Genomic DNA, 19,590 nt, shown 5'->3' with positions numbered 1-19,590 from the left:
CCCGTCCCCGTGTGCGCGGCCACGGCCTCTGCGGTGCCCCCCCCGTCCTGAGGGAAGGCTTCCGGCAGCCGGGCCTGAGCGGGGAGTGGTCCCAGCCCCGATGTCCCCCGCGCTCCGGCATCGTCAGCGGCTCAGGGAAGCACCTGCTACCAGCCACGGACCATGCCCAGCCCCAGACGTGGGCGCTTAATTTCCACGAACGAGGAAGAGCTGTTTATGAGCAACAGGGCTCTCTCCCCCACTGTTCCACAGCGTCGTGACGTGCATGGAAAACTGAGTCATTCCGAGACCTCAGGGACGGCGAGGCCTTGGCTTGTGACTCACGGCTTTGGTCGAGTAAGAGCTCGCTGACGAGGTCGCTCCCGCAGCCGTCCCTGGCCGAGCGGTGTGTGCGCCAAGCGCGACCCGTGGTCCGTTGACGCCCTATGAGGGGGCTGTGACCGGCCATGACCGGCAGCCCCCGGCCAGACAGACGGCCGGCCGGCAAGCAGACGTGTGCCATGGGCTCAGGGCGCGCCGGGCGACCAGGTGGATGTCACCAGTGGACGAGGCGGCTCCAGGGACGAGCTTTCACGAGGTGAGGCTCCCCTGACATGCTCAGAGTTGGGCCCCCAGCCTGGGAGTCCGCACGCACAGGCGTCCACACCGGTTGGTGGGCGAGCCTCCCCCCCCCGCGCGGGGGACCCGCCACAGCTGGTGCCAGGGAGCAGCGGACCAGTGCGCTCCATTTCCACTTGGCACTCCGTGCTGTGGGGGTTCCCAGCATCGTCACCCCCTTCGGAGGGTGTGAGGTGGGCTATCGGGCCCTCCCTGGGCAGACCCCCTGCCCCCGGAATTCCTCAGCAGGCCTTTGCCCAGGAGAAGCCCCAGACCCACTACCAGGTATCTCTGTGCAGCCGCTCTTAGGACTCAACGGGGCACTTAGCATTTTTTTTTTTTTTTAAACACCACATTTCACATTTCACGATGCTGCTTCACACTGTTTATTTGACGTTACAACCTCCAGTATTCCGTGAAAATCATCACAAAGCTAGTTTGAAGTTTTTATTAAAAAGTCAGTTAAAGAAAAAAGAAAAGGCCAGTGACAAAAGGTCATTCTTCTGAAGTGGTGGCGTGTGCTCTGGGGTGGGGAGTGCCCAGCAGGAGGACCCACATCACCTGTGCGTGTGGACGTCCAGGCCGGGGCGGCCGTCGTGGGGCTGGGGCAACCGTGACGCTGCCGTCCAGTAGGAAAACCAAGGCCGGCGACGGCCCGCGTGGGGACACACTCACATGAGAGCCACAAGCGGTCCCGTCACCACAGACTGGGTTATGGTTGTTACGGAAACCCCCAGTCCCGTGGTGGGGACACGGGGTGTGCACGTGGCACCAGACGTGACTGGCTCTGCCCTGAGCCGTGTGTCTGTCCATGAAGCTGCCTTGTTCCCGCTGAACGAGGACCAGAAGGGCAGCACGAGGAGGGGCTCAGGCCTGGGGAGGGAGAACCGGGCGGAGGGCGGCCGCCCGTGAGGTCCAGCCCCGCAGGGCCTGGTGAGGACCCTCCCCTCCCAGACGGCGCGCGGCCGCCTCACGGAGCCTTCCACGCGCGGCCTCCTGCTCAGAGGGCCCCACGCTCCGTCCAGCCCTTCCAAATCCACGAGGGGCCCCACCGCTCGGTCGTGTCCCACAGCGTGTTGACGTCAGGGGCTCCGATGCGTGCTGCCCCTGTTCTGAGTATCTGCTCAGCACGCCAGGACCTGCTCTTCAACAACATGATTAATCCACCAGCGGCACAATTCCAAAAACAAAACAAAACAAAACAAAACAAACACAGCACAGGTGGGTTCTAAACGCATCTCCCTACCAGGTCGAAGAGGGGCTCCTGTCTGCTTCGGGCTGAGCAAGCGTGCTGACGGCTGCGTCCCCCGGGCCTCCTCCCTGGTTACCGGAAGGGACAACCCTCCTGGCCAGACGCCAGACGGACACTCTAAAATGTCTCGGGGTCTTATGTCTTATGGGTCTCAGCTGACCTAGGAAGCACAGCTAATTCCCTCTGACTTCCGAACGGCACAGATGGGCTGATGATCTGCGTGAGCTCGCACGTGACTCCAGCACGACCAGAGAGCGAGCAGAGAATCCCCGGCGCCATGTCTCTGAGCCAAGGTCACACTCAGGCGTGCTTGTGGCGAGGCTCAGGGTCTGGCTTTATTCTGAATTAATACAATCTTGGGAAACTCATGCGTAGATGACCTTGGCCCCCGCATTGTCCCCACCCCCTCCACGCCATGAACACAGAGAAAGTCAGGGCTTCTGGGGGCTCCATCTCTCTAGGGGAGGGGGGCTCGGACCTCCCTGCGGAGAGGACAGCCCCTGCACACCGCCGTCTGTCCTCGCTCAGGCCCAAGGGGACAGGCACCCGCCATCTCCATGTAAGCAGCCTCTCGGGATGGTGTGCAGGGGAGAGGCTCACGGGGGGCGAGGGGCAGCCGGGTCAGCTCATGCCGCAGCCCTGCCTTTCCCGAGGATCTGGGTCTCGTGTCTCCGAACGCACAGAGCAAATAGAACATACAGACTTTTTTTCCCCCTTAACTGGCTACAAGCTTAGGAGCTAGACTGGTCCAGCTTGATTTTTTTTCTTCTTCCTTTTGTAAAGCCTCGAAGCACACTCATCGCCGGGAAAGCTTTTCCGGGCAGGGCCCAGTCTGGGGACCTGTGGGAGCCAGGTTCCGGAGGCAGCGGAGCCCCGGGCCGTGCGGGGCCGCCTCCGGGCTGCTGGACGGTCGGAGGCCGACCCGGGTGCTGGCGGGACCTGCCCCACACACTGCGCAGACGGGAAACACGAAGGAACCCGCGGCCCCCGAGCCTGCGGTCCTTCTCCCGGGCTCTGGGGGAGGGTGCGCTCTGCGGAGGGCGTGTTCTCAGGCGGGCTCCGGGGGACAGCCACGCGGGGGACAGTCGCAGCACGGCCTGCGCGAGGCTGGCTCCCCGACGGCGGAGAGAGGCGGACGCTGTCCCGATCCAGGTGCTGGGGGGGCTTCGTGGCCCGGCTCCCCAGTCCCCCGGAGGCCGCGGAGGGCCCGGGGCCTTAGTTCACCACGTCGTAGTAATAATTGCGCAGCCGCAGCTCCACGTTTTCGAAACTCGGCCTCTTCTCCACCCTGCGAAGGGGAGACCCGTTACTGTTTGTCCCGCGCGCCCGTCCCGGGACAGGTGCCTGTGGCCGCGCCCCCCGGGGCCCTCCCCCACCGCCGTCCGACTGCCCGGGACTTTGTGAACACCTGCCGTTGATGTGCGTTAAACTCCAAGCGTGTCCTAGACCTCTCTTCCCCCGACACGGCAGCATCAGCAGGAAGGAAGCTTTCTGAGAACTGTGGGAACCTGCCCCGAAGCAGAACTTATTTTGCTTCCATTTGGGGCTGCCCTGCCTGCAGGCAGAGTCGCCCCGGAAGTGAACTTGAGGTCACCTGGGTGACGTGTCCACGTTCAGACTGGAATTTCGAGAAGTTCCCTGCGGGTCTGGCGGGGCAGGCTCCCAGGGACCCAGAATCACTGACCCCCACAAGAGAGCACAGTTTCCACAGAACCCGCACAGGTTTTGTCAGCCGGCACCCGAGTAAACGGCTTCTCCTACAGCCTTCAAGACAAGGAAAAGCTGTAATGGACTCCTGGAATTCAGCGGCCGTCTGTGCTCATGGCTGGGGACACAGGCCACCTCGGGGGTCATGGTAAGAGCCACGTCTCTGGCTCCAAGCCACGGTCAAGGAGGCTGGCGGCCAAGCCCGGGTGCAGGAGTGTGGGTTGAGTGTCTGTGACGTAGACGGACAGCCCCCTCCTTCTACATGGAGCACACCTCCTCGTCTTTCCAAAACCCAACCTTCTCCTCCAGCTCTGGACACCCAAATGCTTGGAGCCCCCGAGTCTCTGTCCACCGGCAGCCGGGCACTCGGGAAGTATTCGAAGACCCCAGTCCCTCGTACAACACCCCCTGGGCCGTGTCATCAGCACTGAAATGCCATCGGACTCCTCACCTTCTGAGAGCACACGGGTTCCTAACCTTGGTTATAGCCTGTCTGCCCCTCCCCCGGGCCTATGGGCTCTTGCTGGGCAGGGTCTGGGCCTTCCGTGTGGGTCCCCGATCCCTGCCCCGGGTGTTGGGATGGAGGCTTGCACACAGCACCTCTAGTGGTGAGTGCGGGCCGTGTGAATCCTGGGGCGCCCAGGACGGGGCGCCCAGAGGGAGCAGACCTGGTACTAAGCAGGGAGCCGGGGGTAGGCGTGGAGATGGTCCAGGCAACGTCACCCCGTTGCTCAGGTTTAATGATTTTTTTTTTTAAGATTTTATTTACTTATTTGACAGACAGAGATTACAAGCAGGCAGAGAGGCAGGCAGAGAGAGAGAGAGGAGGAAGCAGGCTCCCCACTGAGCAGAGAGCCCGATGCGGGACTCGATCCCAGGACCCTGGGACCATGACCTGAGCCGAAGGCAGAGGCCACCCAGGCGCCCCTGTTTAATGATCTTAAGAAGCACCTTGAGCTCCTCTAGATCGTTCCCGACAGCAGGGATCCTCAGTATCCTGGGCTCTTCTCCATCAGGCAGAAGCCCATTTTTCAGGGTGCAGAGACCCCAGTTCTCCTAATTCGCAAGTGTTTTTCCCATCGGCATCCCTAATTACAGGCAAGCACTGACTGTAAACACACTGAGGCCCCCAGCCCCCGCTCCCCATCTTCCTCAGGGACCATCTTCTAGAAGCTTGCTTACTTCTAGTGAGTGCCCTCCCCAGGACTGCGCCTCGCCCTGCTGCTGGGGGTCACCTGACCCAGTGTCCTTGGGAAGGGGTTGCACAGACCAGAGCCTGGGACCCAAGTGCACGGAGGGAAGGCACCAACCTGGGGGCTCAGCTCCCAGTGAGTCCTCACCGCCTGGGGGGTCTCCAGAGCCAAGCGGGGAGCGCGGTGCCTGCTGGAGGCCGGGACGAGCCTGCGCTGTTCCCAGCGGCTCCACTGGACCCCCGCCAAAGGCCCTTTCCTTGGGCCGTGTCCATGGCGTCAGCATGACAGCATTCTTCCCCTCCCAGCCGTGGGGGACGATGGCCCTCCGGGAGTTACAGCATCCCGAGGGGCATCTGAAAGCACCTGGAGTATTCCTCACCCTCCAGATGCTCTGCTGCCTCAGCCCATGTCGCTGACCACAAACCGGACCGCGAGTGTTACAGCCACGGTCGGGCAAGCACGCGGCTCCCATAGATCACAGGTCCACGGCACCTCGGAGCTCCGAGGGCTCACAGACACACCCCTGGGTCAGGGTATCCCCACAGCCCACTCACAGGCCTCCGATCCGGGCAAGGTCAGAGGCCGCGTCCCTGCCTGTCCGCAGTGATGCATGTCTCTGGTCTGGGGAGCTGCCCTGAACACCATCCCCTACAGCACCTCGTGCATGCTCAGGCACAATGCCTGACGGCACTCGGCCAACGCTGAGAGCCACAGTCCCGGGTCTGAGTCCCTTCTGGGGAAGTGCTTCCTGCGGCCTGGACAACGCCCCTGGTCTTGCCAGGAAAGGTGGTTGGGAATCAGGCAAGTATGACATCCATGGCCCTGCTGAGTACTTCCGCTGTCCAGTACTGCCAAAGAGGGGACACAGCGCCAGCCCGGACTCCCACCGACACCTTCTACACCGGCCACCCTTCCCCCCAGATGACAGCATCTACACTTAAATTCTGACACCTGGATTAGAGCTCATTGTCTAAACTGCTTCTTTATACCGAAGAGTACGAGAGCCTGGCCCAGGAAGCCAGCCACTCACAGCTCTTCGGTTAGAAGGGAGCACAGCCCCGGTTCATGGAAAGGCAGAGGGGCTGCTTCTCTCCAGGGCCTTCCCATGTGCCTCAGGGCCTTTGCATAAACTGGGGCATGCAGGGTACTCACTCGTACGTCCAGCACAGCTTCATGAGCTCGTACATCTCCCTCGGGCACCCCGCGGGGCACCCCATCCTCTCTCCTTTCTCCAGCATAGCCGAGACTTCACTCCCTTTCATGCCCTAAAATGCAAAACATGCCCAGACTCACTAAAGACGGCATCTGGCAAAACACAGCGCAACAACAGGTTAAGTCCTACCCCGGCCCAAAGAGGTAAAAAGTACAGGTTGCACTATTTCATAACCCGTGGTCTACAAGTCCGACGGGGCTGTCCCTGGGGGACAGCTTGTGCCTTCGGAGGGCGCGGGGGCCTCCTGTTTCGTCATCTGGGGGCTCGTTTCACGGACACACCCACTTGTGAGAATTTATAAGCTGTATTCTAGCCCATGTGCCCTTCCTGGCATACATATTTTGACTTTAAAAAATCTAAAATATTTAACTGAACTGTCAGTTTAACCCTGGAGATAGCCAGGATTAAATATCTCTTTCCACTCCAATTACGATGTTGACGTGGGCGTCTCTCATGCGTACTTATTATGTGTAAAGCCCAGGAGACTAAGTCCGCTGCTCCGTCCATGTCACGTGTCCGGTCAGAGTGAACTGAGGTCGTCCCCGTGGCTCCCTGTCATTGACAGGAGCCCAGACTTTTAGAGTTCGTGATTTTCACCGTCCTGTGACATCATCCGGGCCTTGTCTGTTCCGCGAGCCACGCAGCTAGAACCGAAACGGCGGCGGCTCACCCGGTAGGGCTTCTGCCCGTAGGAGAACGCCTCCCACATCAACACACCGAAGCTCCAGACGTCGCTCTTGCTGGAGAACTTGTAGTAGTTGATGCACTCGGGAGCGTACCACTTCACCGGCCACTTCCCGTGCGTCTGGGCCTAGAAAGCAAAGCAGACCGAGACTCTCGGTAAAACAGGACGGAGGGTGCCTGGCGGGAGACGGTGTGCACCACCCAAGCGTCCGCGCCACGGAGGGTCGTCGGGCGTCGGACAGGAAGGCTCCGTGCACTCAGCCAGCCGAGTCCCTGCAGCAGCGACAGTGCGTGAACGCAGTCGCCCGAGGCCCCGAGAGGGTTCGTGTCACAGAGGTGGCTGCCGGGGACGGGGGAGGCTGTGTAAGGAAGACTGAGTTTCGGAGAATCCGAGGGAGCTTGTGCACACTCAAAAATGGTCCAGACGGGGATTTCTGTCGACAAAGAAAAGTAACGTGTGTTCGCCAAAGTAAAAAAAAAAAAAGGAATGAAAGGACTCGCGCGCGCGCGTGTGTGCGTGTGCGTGCGTACGTGTGTGCGCGTGTGTGTGCGTGTGCGTGCGTGTGCGTGTGTGCGTGCGTGTGTGTGTGCGCGTGTGTGTGCGTGCGCGTGTGTGTGCGTGTGTGCGCGCGCGCGTGTGCGTGCGTGTGTGTGTGCGTGTGCGTGTGCGTGTGTGCGTGTGTGTGTGTGTGCGCGTGTGTGTGTGAGTGTGTGTGCGTGCGCGTGTGTGTGCGTGCGCGTGTGTGTGCGTGCGCGTGTGTGTGCGTGCGCGTGTGTGTGCGTGCGTGTGTGTGTGCGTGTGTGTGTGTGCGTGTGTGTGTGCGTACGTACATATTTGGTCTGAATCTTAAAAAAATAGGTCTTAAATCTTAAAGAATTAAAACATTCAAGATTTAACCACAGTTTTAAGATTCAGGCTGTATTTCTTGTATCCTTTTGTCTTTTTCTACTCACAGCTTCATGGAGCTTCTTGTGACAATGCAAGAGTCAAGCCTGAGTTTTTAGCTTCCTGGATGTGCTCCAAGTTCTGGGCTATTCCCGGGAACAGTTAACTTTTACTAGGTGCCTAGCTATGGCTTTAAGCCAATGTTAATCATTTTGTCACAGACCGCTAGTATTGGTCAAAAAATGTTTTAAACAGTTCTTTTTTTTAAGATTTTATTTTTAAGTGATCTCTACACCCAACATGAGGCTCAAACTCACAACCCTGAGATCAAGTGTCACGCTCTCCACCGACTGAGACAGCCAAGTGCTCCAAAAATGTTTTCAACTTTCTAATTTAAAAAAGTAAGGGGGTAGTAAAGAGATCAAAATTGTGCCCAATGGAAACCCCTTCCTCTGGGGCTTGGTGTTCAATGCGTAAGTCAGTCCTGCTGCCTCCTGGGTGAGTGGTCACCCTAACAAGCACCCTTGTGGGGAGGGAGGGAGATGCGCTGCCCTACAGTGGGTCAGCAGGGGGCCAGCCCGGGACATCGCTGTGAGACCACAGGCACCGTGGGTGTCTCTAAGACGCTCTGATTACACTTCCGACTCAGTCATGTGATGCATTACTTCGAGATTCGGATTTCCAAAGCTCGGAACAATATAGTTACAGGTGTTATTTCCATTAGAATTTGAATTTCGAGGTGATACAAAGATAACCCTTTGACGTATCTTAAATATGTCGAAAAGTGAGGTCTCTCTCCACCAACTTCAAATCTTCCTCCATAGAGATGGGCACATTTGATCATTTTTCCAGAATCTTTGCAGAAAATCTACATCCAAGTACAGATGGATAATATATCCTCCCTTTGGGGAGGTAGAAGAGCTCAGGACATATGTTCTGCACTTTACACTTTAAGTCTCTCCTTAACCCCATGCTGTGGGCATCACTGCTATAAATATGCGGGTGCAGGTGCCCCTTTGAATCACTATTTTTGTGTCCTTTGGATAAACACTCAGTAGTGCAACATGCTGGGTCGTAGAGTAGCTCCATCTCTAACTTTCTGAGGAACCTCCATGCCGTAGGAGGGTATGAGTGGACATCCTTCCCTTGTTCCTGATCTTAGACCAAGAGCTTTTGATCTTTCTCCATTGAGTCCGGTGGGAGAAGTGGGCTTGTCCTCATGGCTCTGCGGGTTGAGGCCTGTTCCTTCTATACCCACTTTGTTGAAAGTACTCATCACGAAAGGATGCCGAAATTTGTCAAATGCTTTTCCTGCATCCATTGAGATGACCATGTGACTGTTTCCGCTCATCCAATCAGTGCAGCGCACCGCGTGAACCGCTTTGTGGAGCTTGAACCATTGTTGCATGCCGGGGTAAATCCCACTTGATCGTGGTGTATGATCCTTGTAATGCGTTGTTGGATTCAGTTTGCTAGTACTTTTATTTTAAGATTTTTAAATTTATTTGACAGAGAGAGAGCATGAGAGAGCATGAGCAGGGGCAGATGGAGAGGGAGAAGCAGGCCTCTCGCAGAGCAGGGAGCCCAAGGTGGGGCTCAATCCCAGGACCCTGGGATCATGACCTGAGCTGAAGGCGGATGATTAATGACTGAGCCACCCAGGCACCTCTCGTTTGCTAGAATTTTATCGAGAATTTCTGCATGTATGTTCATCAGGGATTTGGGCCTATAGTTTTATTTTGTGATACTATCTTTATCTGGCCTTGGGATCAGAGTAATGCTGGCTTTATAAAATGTGTTGGAGCATATTTCCTCTTCTTCCATTTTTTGGAAGAGCCTGAGAAGGACTGGTGTTAATTCTCCTGTAAATGGTAGAATCACCTGCAAGTTCCGTTAAGGTGCATTTGGCCTAAAGTTTAGTTCAAGTCCAATGTTTCTTTATCCATTTTCTGTCTGGTCGACTTATCCGTCCTGAAAACCCTTAGTACCACTGTATAATGGTTAGTTCTCCCTTCAGATGTGTTGGTACCTGTTTACTCAGTTATATTCAGAAAGTTCCCCAATGTTGGGTACATATATATTTAGAATTGTTAAATCCTCTTAATGAATCGACTCCATCATTAATACAATGATGTTCTTTGTTTCTTATTGCAGATTTTGACCTAAAGTCTGTTTCATCTGACTAAATATAGCTACATCTGCTACTATTTGGTTTCCATTTTCAAAGGAATATCTTTATCCCTTCGTCTTAAAGTATGTGTGTTCTTAAAGCTAAAGTGAGTCTCTTGCAGGCAGCATGTAGTTTGGGTCATTTTTAAAAAAAAATTTTTCTGCCACCCTGTATTTCTGGTTGAAGAATTTAATCCATTTGCAATTAATTATTGATAGGTAAAAACTTACAAATGCCCTCTTATTGTATTCTGGCTGCTTTATAGTTCCTTTCTTCTTTTATTCCTCTCTTGCTATCTTCCTTTGTGATTTGATGGTTTTCCAAAACAGTTTGCCTAGAATCTCTTCCATCCTGAGTGTATTTCCTGTAGGCTTTTGCTTTCTGATTACCCTGAGGCTTACATAAAACATCTAGTAAATATAAGTTTGTTTTAAGGTGATAACTTCACTTTGTATACAAAAATTCTACCCTTTCATTTCTTCCCAACATATTTTATGGTTTTGATGTCACAATTCATATCTTTTTACACTATTATCCGCTACAAGTTATTGTAGCTATGGGGATCTTTAATACCCCGTCCTTTAATCTTTCTACTAGTTAAGCGATCAACACAACACTGTGTTGTGGGACTGGGATATTTTGGATCTGACCGTAGACTTACTTCCACCAGTGTGCCGCATATTGTCATGTTACTAAATTGTATCCTTCCATTTCAGCCTGAAGAACTTTCAGCTTTCTTCTAAGTGAGGTCTAGCGGTGATGGACTCCCTCCACTTCTGTTTATCTAGAAACGTCTGTATTTTATTCACTTCTAGAGGACAACTTTGATGCATGAAAGTAACCTTTGCCAGATCTTTCTTTTCAGCAGGTGGAATACATCCTCCCGCCCCCTCCTGGCCTGTACGGTTTCTGCATAATCTTTGCAGAAGATCCATCTGAACTTAATTTGTTTGGAGACCAATGAGCTTCATGAACCTGGATGTCCAGATCTCTCCCCAGATTTGGGAATTCTCAGTCATTATTTCTTAAAAGTAAGGTTTTGCCTCTCTCTCCCTCTCTCCTCCCCTTGGGAATCCAATCATGTGGGACTTTTTTCTCTTAATGGCGTCCCATAGGTCGTGGAGGCTTTCCCCATCTCATTTTCTGTGTGCACCTCTGACAGGATCATATCAAATGACCTGTCCTTGGGTTCACTGATGCTTCCTTGTGCTTGGTCTAGTCTGCAACCGAAACTCTCCATGGTCTTCTTCAGTTCGATGGTCGTATTTTCTAGCTCCAAAATTTCTTTTGATTTTTTATGTTCTTCATCTCTTTGTTGAACTTCTCTTTTTGTTCTTGTATCATTTTCCTGATTTTTAAAAAAAAATTGTTTATCTGTGTTCTGTGCAGCTCTCTGCTCATTTTTAGAAGACGCTTTTGAATTTCTTGTCAGTTCATGCATCTCCATTTCTTTGGGGTCAGTTACTGGCAGTTTACTGCGATGCTCTCGAGTTTCCCTGATCCTTCATGATCCTTGAGTTGGCCGTCCGTGTGCGCTCCCACAGCTGCACAGGCTCATTCCAAGCACAGGCACAGTGGGGAGGGCAGCGAGGGGAGGCGGGCTGGCAGCGTGCAGGGGTGCAGAGGCGGGCGAGAGCAACGAGGGTGAGCCTGGGGGTGCAGGTCAGCTGTGGGTGTCTGGGCTGGTGTTCTGCGTAGCTGCTGTCCTGGGTTCTAGGAAGTGGGGGTGGGGAGCAGGGAGGGACTCAGGCCTCCGCTCTCTGTGAGCGTGGAATCATCTGTGGTGAAAACCTATAAAATGCAGTTGGCAAAGAGTCTGCAAAGACCGTGCTTTTGGTGGTTTGCACAGCACTGAACACCTCGGGTTCTCTGTGGTGCAGTCCACGGGGGTCCATAGCAGGATGTTCGGTGACAGAAGCTGGGGGCGTCCACAGCAGCCACAGGTCCTCAGTGGCGAAGGCTGCCAGGGGGCCTCTGCACAGGAGGTCACTGGGAACCATGGTGGCTCCCGCCGAGGGGCCGACAGTGGCAGCCCCAGCATTCCTCCTGGTTCTTAGCTGTCTCTAGGTGTCCAAGCTTTGCTGATCTCTTGGGGGTCCCATGCAGTGGATCCTTCGTGCCGTGTCCCGTAGCAGGAGGTGGGTGTGACTCTAGCCAGCTCGTGGGTCCTGGCCTTAGGAGCCCGGCAGCCTCTCTTCCTGCCTCCTGAGTCACCTGCCCTCAGGACCCATCTGCTGTGAGCAAGCCAAGGCCACACGGAGAGGCCATGTGCAGGGGAACCAGGCTGCCTGGGTACGCCCCAGTGGAGGTCCCGGACCCCAGCCCACAGGAGATCAGGCTCTAGCCGTGCAAGTGAGCAGAGTGGGAGCCGATCCTCCCGCCCGCTGGGGACCGCCCCTGAGGCACCGTGAGCAGCAGAGACGCGCCAACCCCCACGCCCCACCCGCAGCGCAGAACTGCGGGTCAATTAACACTTGGTATTGTGTTAACGCACTAAGTTTGGGGACGATTTGTTAAGCCAACTTCCCCGCATCCTCCTCGAGTCCTGGTCTCAGTCTCGATTTTCTTCTCTCTTTAATCATCACAACAAAATGTATGTTCCAAAGTGCCTCCGATGGAAGGCCTGCTTTTCTCTGGCGTGTGCGTGGGGCTCTCCCTCTGGGCGGCTGCTTCCTCCGAGTCACTTTCCATCCGTGTCCGTAAAGGGCTCACTCGGTGCTTTTTGAACGGTGGCTCTTCTCTGAAGGGGCTCTGCTCTGGCACCGGCTTCTGCGGGGCAGCTCCGCTCCTGCTGCCTGTCCTTTGTGCCGACCCCTCGCTGACCAAGACGCGCTGTGCCCATCTGCCACCCGCAGGGTGGCCGTGCCAGAGAGAAGCGAGTGGGTGGGTGGGGGACCAGGCGCTCCAGGGTGTGGAGCTCAGGGCAACCCCGAGGCCCCCACCGTGCCACCCACAAGTGCGAACTCGGACGCGCTGTCTGTTTCCGAGAACGCTGAACACCGCCGGGCACCCGGAGCGCTGGAGATCTGGTTTTGGCCGCTCTTTCGCTATCTGGGTTCCATTTCCGTGCGTTTTCCAGTTGATCAGCCTAGACTGTACATCCACAGTGTGGCTGAGTTCACATGAGGCTTTCTTGTGTGTTTCCCTTCCTCGAGCTGCTATCAGTTCATCTGGGGGGTCGGGGACGGGCTCTGAGAAATTCTACAAGAATCAACCTGTCCAACACGTTTTCTGAAGTAAGCTAAGGAGGCAAGTCTATGCTGTTTTGTTTTTTAATGAGTTATCAATTAATACCTTGATTCCATTTGGTTCTCAGGAATATAGTTTGGAAGTTACTATTTGGAATAAAGTCAAGTTGTGATATATAAATATTTCCATTTTTTAAAACAATACAATCAAAGCTTAACAAGAACATTTCTTAAATAGGGAAGTTGCTTCCTGAAACCCTGAAACATAATCAAATAAAGGACACAAACACTTGCATTTCAGATTCTCACCATACGGGTGAAGTCATTCCTACCTTATAGTAGTTTTCGTCAGCGCGGAGTGCTTTGGAAAGCCCGAAATCACTGATCTTGGCGTAATGTTGCGTCACCAGCAGTACGTTTCTTGCTGCCAGATCCCTGTGCACGAAGTTGCACTCCTCCAAGTACTTCATCCCCATAGAAACCTGGTGAACCAGTTCTATGATGTTCTTGTCCTTGACGTGCCTGAAAGTCAGACACGGGTCATTAGTGACGGCGGACCACAGTGCACCGGGGACCGGCCAGCCGGGCTCTCAGGCAGGCAGAGATCCCCTCATGTCCGACTCTTCCTAAGAGCAGCAGGTGGCGGCAGACACCCTTGTTCACTTACAGCCGCTCCCCACCGAGCCCCGTGAGCCTGGTGTTGCACAACCAGGACGTTCAAGGTGCGCTGCGACTGGGGTGGACAGGCCAGGTTTGCCTGGAATCCTCGTTCCCACACTGGACAGGGAACAAAACCAAATCTGACTGTTTGTCACCTGCAAAGTGGGGTAATGGCACCTTCCTCCTGTGCTGATCAGAGACACAATCAAAGCAGAGCACACGTGTAACGTAACGTACGGGACAATGTACCCAGAGGCTCCGGTTAGGACTTATTCCATGGGAGTCCCTCGGCCTCAGCAGCGGCTTCAGACGGACACAGTGTCAGTCCCCCACCTGCGGCCGCAGCCCGTCAGCAGCAACAGTTTTCAGCGTTACTCGTGGGGACACAGAGCTCGGTCAGACGTGTAAGACGTCAATCACTGGTACCTTCTCTTAAAATGTTTGTTTTAATATTTCTCTGCCTCGGTAGGGCGTGCTCTGCCGAGTGAGCAGAGACGGACGGCCGAGGTATTGTAAGGCTGATTCTACAGCTGGGCCGTACAGCGTGGGAAAGCAGAAGGGGAACCAAACTGTTCGGCCGGAGTCCTGAGCACCAGAGGAGCCGCAGGAGCATCCGACGCAAAGACTACAGCTCTCTTCCCTCCTCCCTCAAGGGCCCCGAGCGTGGGGCCAGCAGAGCCCTGAGGCGACGACGTACACTGGGCGGGCGGGCCCTGCCCGGCACAGCGTCAGCTGCCGGGACCTCAAGGTACCTGTTCTGCTGTAAGTATTTGTTGAGCGGACCGAGCTCGGCCATCTCCATGACCAGCATCCAGGACTCGGCCTCACATATCCCGATCATGCGCACGATGTATGGGTTATCCAGCTGCTGCATGACGTTCGCTTCTGCTAACAGCTCGTCTTTAAGGGCGGGATCGTTAGCCTCGTTCTTGAGAATCTTCACAGCCACCGTCTTCACGACTCTGCGGAAGAAACCAGATCGCATAAGAAACTCGGAGCGGCTGTGTTCTACGGACTCACCTTCCGGGAAGCACAACTGCTGCGCCAGAAACCGTGTAATCGCGATGTCCGCAGCCGTGTTCTCCCATGTTGTAGACAGGGCAGCCCCGCGTTAGCTACAGATCATGAGGAGCTGCTGGAAGACGCCCGGCCAAGCAGAGCCTGAACAGTACAAGACACGCAAATAATTTTCAAATAAACCTCAGAAACCGCAACACGCACGGATTCCTGCAACCTCTGCGGGTCCATCTCCGACATCTGTAATGTGGGTGAGTAGAATGTTCCTTTGATACATGTCAAAGCGAATCTCCGGAGGCAGAACTAAAAAGGCTCGTGGTTTACAAAACACCTTTTAAAATGGAGCATTGATAATTTTAAGCAAGCTGCAACAAGTTTGCAAAAAAAAAAAACCCCGATTTTCACTTGCTCATAAAAGCATCCCATAGATCCTGTCTGACCTGAAAGTTTTCGGATAGCGCGGGATGTAAACAAATGGACGACGTTCACTCTGCATGATCTGAAAAAGGGCATTTCTCTGGCATGGGACCCCCCTCCCCACAGGAAGTACTTCTTTGCTGAACTCCGAAAGTGGAGAATAAAAGCAGAACCGTCCAATAAGATGGTGAAATAAGAGAACGGTGGAGTAAATCCAACCTCCGTTCACAAAAACCCAGACCACGTCGGTGTAGAGTTTACCAAGTGTTTCCGCGCAGACTGCAAGCTGTCGGTCCTGCACGAGTGCCCCCGGAGCCTTCCTGCACCTCCTGCTGTCCTGGAATGCTTCCCTGTGCTTCTCTCGTCAGGCCTCGTGGTGCCTTTCCACGGCTCCGTCTACCGTCCCCCCGGAACTGCTCGGTGCACGGCGCGAGGTAGGGGCCGAGACGAACAAGAGAATCCTCGCGATCCTTCACAGTAGTGAAGGACGAAAGAACACCCGCCGCCTCTTCCAGAAAAGAGAAGCGGTGGGAACCCTCCCACGTTACTCTGAGGCCAGCAGTAACCCCGATGCCAAAACCGGACAAAGAAACTTCCGAGAAAATCATTTACGGGTATCACTCGTGAACATAAATGCAAATATTCTAAGAGAAGTATAAGTAAATTCAGTTCGGTGATTTATGAAAAAGGATGAATTCTGATTCATGAGCAAGAGGGGTTTATCCCAGGAAGTCGCGGTGGCTTTTAACATCTAAGAGTCAGTGGCCTTCACCACATAAACGCAAGAAAGGAGAAAAAACATAAGGTCATCTTAGCAGAAGAAAACGAGAACTCAGTAAATAGTAATCAGAACATCTCTCCTCTCCCCAAACCCTCCCGCTGACATTACATATCCGTAGTTATGTCTCCTTTAATATATGTACTTAATTAAGTGAGGAATTTAAGTGTCATGAACGAGTTGAAGAAATTCCTGCTTTAATACAGAGTAATTTATATTCACTTCACAACCGACTGTGACGTGCCTGCATGGATTTTCAAACGAGCCCATCAGTCGGTCACATGCATCCAGAGACACGGGACGGCAAGCGCGGGTTTCTGTGCAGGTTCTTCCTATGTTCTTGACACTTGAGTCCCATAAATTCACCCACTCAGGACAAAACATCTATAAAATGTCGTAACTCAAAATGACACCAAACAACTAAACCCAACTCTACTCGTATCAGTAATGTACTCATTCAAACACACACACTCAGAGACAGGGTCTGTTTCGAAGGACTATACTGACTCTGCTGACCCTTGTACTGGACACTCTTCGGGACCCCTTCTACAGAGCAAGTGAGGGGCAGAAATTTCAGTGACATGGGAATTGTAGTTATTGTACAGTATGGATTATTATCTGAAATTATAGGAAAAAGCAGATAAATAGTTACACTGATGATGTCTGTAATCAGGAATTTTCTGGGCGAAAGAAATGATTTGAAAAATAAAATACTTAAAAATGCTGTGTTGTTGTCACAGCTGAGTAATTTAACTGAACAGTACCTGCGTGTATGTATGCTTAAAAAGGCCCCAAAGTAAGACACTACTGTTGGTTACGGGTGGTAACAAGAGGATGTTCTCGTTTTACGACGTTTCGCGGATTCCTACGTTCTAATGCACACCTCCCACGAGCGGACTATATCGCCAGCATCTGCAGAGTTAACGTACACAAGGAATGCCTTCGCCGTAGCCGCACCGGGGAGGGAGAACCACACACCGTTCACGAAGAAGGATCCGGCCCTGCTGGGTTAGACTCTGTGTTTGGGGCCGAATGCCCGGGATGCGTGTTGTGTGGCAGTTTCTAGAACGTCAGCTGGGGGGAGGGCGAGCCGTGCGGAGGCGTCGCCGTGACTTACTTTTTCATTTGGTAGTAGCCCTTCTTCACGGTCCCGAAGTTGCCGGAGCCCAGCTCACTGTCCTCCAGGGTCAGCAGCTTGCGGTCCAGGTAGACCTCCTTGGGCCGGATCTCCTCGGGGTCTGCGTAGGGGCTCTCGTACACCTCGGTGTCCATGGGCATGGCTTCTCTCTGGGCATCTGCGGTGCAGTCAAGCAACAGGAGACCCGGGGCTGGGTCCCTGCTGAAAATCCCAGCATCACTTGCTCCTGCCCCCCACGGTCACACCTCGCCTTTTCCAGACCTTGGTCTCCCCTGACGGCTGTGACGCCGCTGAGCACTCAGGGTACAGTGTCTCCCGGTGTGTTGGGGGTTAGCAAACACGCCCCTGTCCCCAGGGGACTCACCCCCGGTCTTGCATGGGTGTGCCCAGAAAGGGGCCTTCCGTGCCAGAGGTGAAGATGGAGGCCGCAAAGACCACGTCAGGCCCAAGGGCACCGTGGCACACACAGGGGACCTCTGCCACCTGTCCCCAAGAGCAGCGGCACCCACCAGGCACCTTCTAGGCCTCCGTGTGGGGCTGAGTTAGCGAGCCCGCTCCGGGCGGTGCTGCTGTGCGGCAAATGGCCCGGGATGGAAGCGCGTGTGTCTCACCTCTGTCCGTGGCCCAGGGTCCCCGGTCTGGCTCGTAAGGATTGAAGGTCACGGAGCTCTCGGGCCGGCTCCCGGCGGACGAGGAGGCCTGAAGCACACAGAGGACAGCGGGTCACTTGCCTTCCCAGACACACTGCCGGGCTGATCTGCACAATGACTTTTGTTTTCAGACAATCACATTACGACGGACGCGGGAAGACAAAGGAAAGCATCGGGAGAGACAAAAAAGCCCCCGTGGCTTCTCTCATGCTTCAGGCGACTGCTTGGACCCTGTGGGGGCTAGACGGAGCTCGGGCCCCTGTGGTTCGAGGGGCTGCCGGGTCTCAGAGAGGCCCCGGACACAGACCCGTTCAAACCCCATTTCTGCCTACACACGACCCCCCGACTTCTCCCTCCGTCAACCCTCTCTGCTCAGTTTAATGTCATATGAAGTTATGCAAGAAAAACACGGAGTGCCCACTGGCTGCTGCCCCATCCCGACTCCAGAACGTCTGTGTGGTCCTGGTTTCCGCCTGAACTTAACCTTCCCTGTAGATCTAGCTCCGTGGATGGGGTGCCCGAGGGCGGCGACCTTCCTGATGACTGATCTGATTCACACCCATTTGCACGATGAGCTGACGGAGTGGGGGACGGATGTCCTCCTCACGTCCCTACAACCTACAACCTTGCCCTTCTGGAAGTCTCTGTCTCGAGTCTTCCCGCCTACCTTCGCCCCTTCCTCTTAAAACGAGGGTGTGGCTACACTTGGTTTGTGAAAAAGAATCACAATCAAACCTTCGGTGTGTTTGTTAGTTCGTATAGTTGACCGGAAGGGTCAGCCGGCCGTTTCCCATAGCAGGGCCCAAGCACTGGCCAGGAAGCCACGAGATACCGCCAGGGTTTGGACGAATGTGAAGACGCAGAGACATCAAGCTTCGCCGCACACATGACCTAACTCACGGCACACACGGGGTCCCCGTCTGCCTGCCTGACGTCCCCGGCTCTGGAACCAGAAGGACAATGATAGGTCACACGGCACCACGGCCACCACCATCTCCACACAGCACCACGGCCGCCACCATCTCCAGAACCTGGCCCTCCGTCTTCACCCGACTGCGGAGCGCCACCGAGCTGCTGCTCCCGGCGTGACAACCCCGGGGTTGGGGCCACGGACGTCCGCTCTCCCGGTGCGCTCGCTCCGCGCTCTCCGCCTCTCCTGGCTCCCCTTCCCCCTTCCTCCCCCGCGCCATCCGAGGGGCCGGACGCACCAGGAGCAAAAACCGCCTCAGGCCCGGGGCCCAGTGGCGCCCTCCCTGTGTCTGAACTTCGCCTGGCCCACCGCCGGACCGCGATGAAATCGTGCCAAACAGACCGGCGAGTGACTGAATGAATGATCGTGAATGAACGAATGGAGATCGTGTCTCAGCACCGGCAGCTCTCTCCAGCCTTATGCTAACGGAGGGAAACAGGCGTGGGTAATTCCAGGGACGACCCGGTGGCGACCCGCCTCTGTTAAGAACTGGCCTGAGATTGCAGGTGACGGGGCGTCCTGTGGGCCCACTTGTCTAGGCCACAACCACCCTGTCTCGACAGAACTGTCCTCGGAGAGACGGGGGACCCCAGGCCTCCCATTAGCCCTGGGCTCAGCTGCAGTCGAACTCCAGAGTGGAAACAGTATTCAATAAAAAAATAAAAAATAAAAAGAAGCCTGTGGGGAGATTCTAAAGCAGAGGGACAAGTGTACAAATGGACAAGGGCACATATACAGTCATGTCACTGTCTCTGATCTTCCCTGTAGGCAGGAAACTCCGAGATCCAAAGACATGACTTCAGGACGCCAGGGCCGGCTGTCCCAGACAAGGAGACACCAGGACGCCTCCTCTTGACCCCGAGATCTGCCTCTCCACGGGCCGGCGCTCCGTCCTGAGCTAACGCTCTTCGGAACAGCACAACGTCACAGACCAGGCCGGAGTGCACGGAGCTGCCACCGCGAGCCTAATGCAGAGGGACAAGCGCACAAATGCAAGACAAGGATGCCAGGGCATCAGGAGTGAGGGAGAGCTGGTGGTCCTGGACACACCGAGCCCACGCCCACCCGGG

The 19,590-nt window shown here is 54.9% G+C and overlaps 1 protein-coding gene across 5 annotated transcripts in view; it reads right to left on the bottom strand.

The window, feature by feature from the left end:
* Positions 1-967: 967 nt before the first annotated feature.
* The window catches only part of SYK (spleen associated tyrosine kinase), a 67,772-nt gene continuing 49,149 nt past the window's right edge, over positions 968-19,590 (bottom strand). For 4 of the 5 annotated variants that reach the window (XM_059412112.1, XM_059412110.1, XM_059412111.1 and 1 more), the window contains 7 exons: positions 17,512-17,599; positions 16,880-17,057; positions 14,303-14,512; positions 13,223-13,412; positions 6,633-6,773; positions 5,902-6,014; positions 968-3,137 (listed from right to left, as the gene is read on the bottom strand). In XM_059412112.1, the coding sequence (XP_059268095.1) occupies positions 3,065-3,137; positions 5,902-6,014; positions 6,633-6,773; positions 13,223-13,412; positions 14,303-14,512; positions 16,880-17,057; positions 17,512-17,599 (993 nt within the window). In that variant the 3' untranslated portion in view covers positions 968-3,064. Of the gene's footprint in view, positions 3,138-5,901; positions 6,015-6,632; positions 6,774-13,222; positions 13,413-14,302; positions 14,513-16,879; positions 17,058-17,511; positions 17,600-19,590 lie in introns of those variants that run through there. The other variant, XM_059412113.1, reaches the window with a different exon arrangement.

Source organism: Mustela nigripes, chromosome 9 (genome assembly GCF_022355385.1).
Source record: "Mustela nigripes isolate SB6536 chromosome 9, MUSNIG.SB6536, whole genome shotgun sequence".
NCBI lineage: Eukaryota > Metazoa > Chordata > Mammalia > Carnivora > Mustelidae > Mustela > Mustela nigripes.
The sequence above is the reverse complement of the archived record's forward strand: the minus strand, read 5'-3'. Positions and strand labels throughout refer to the sequence as shown.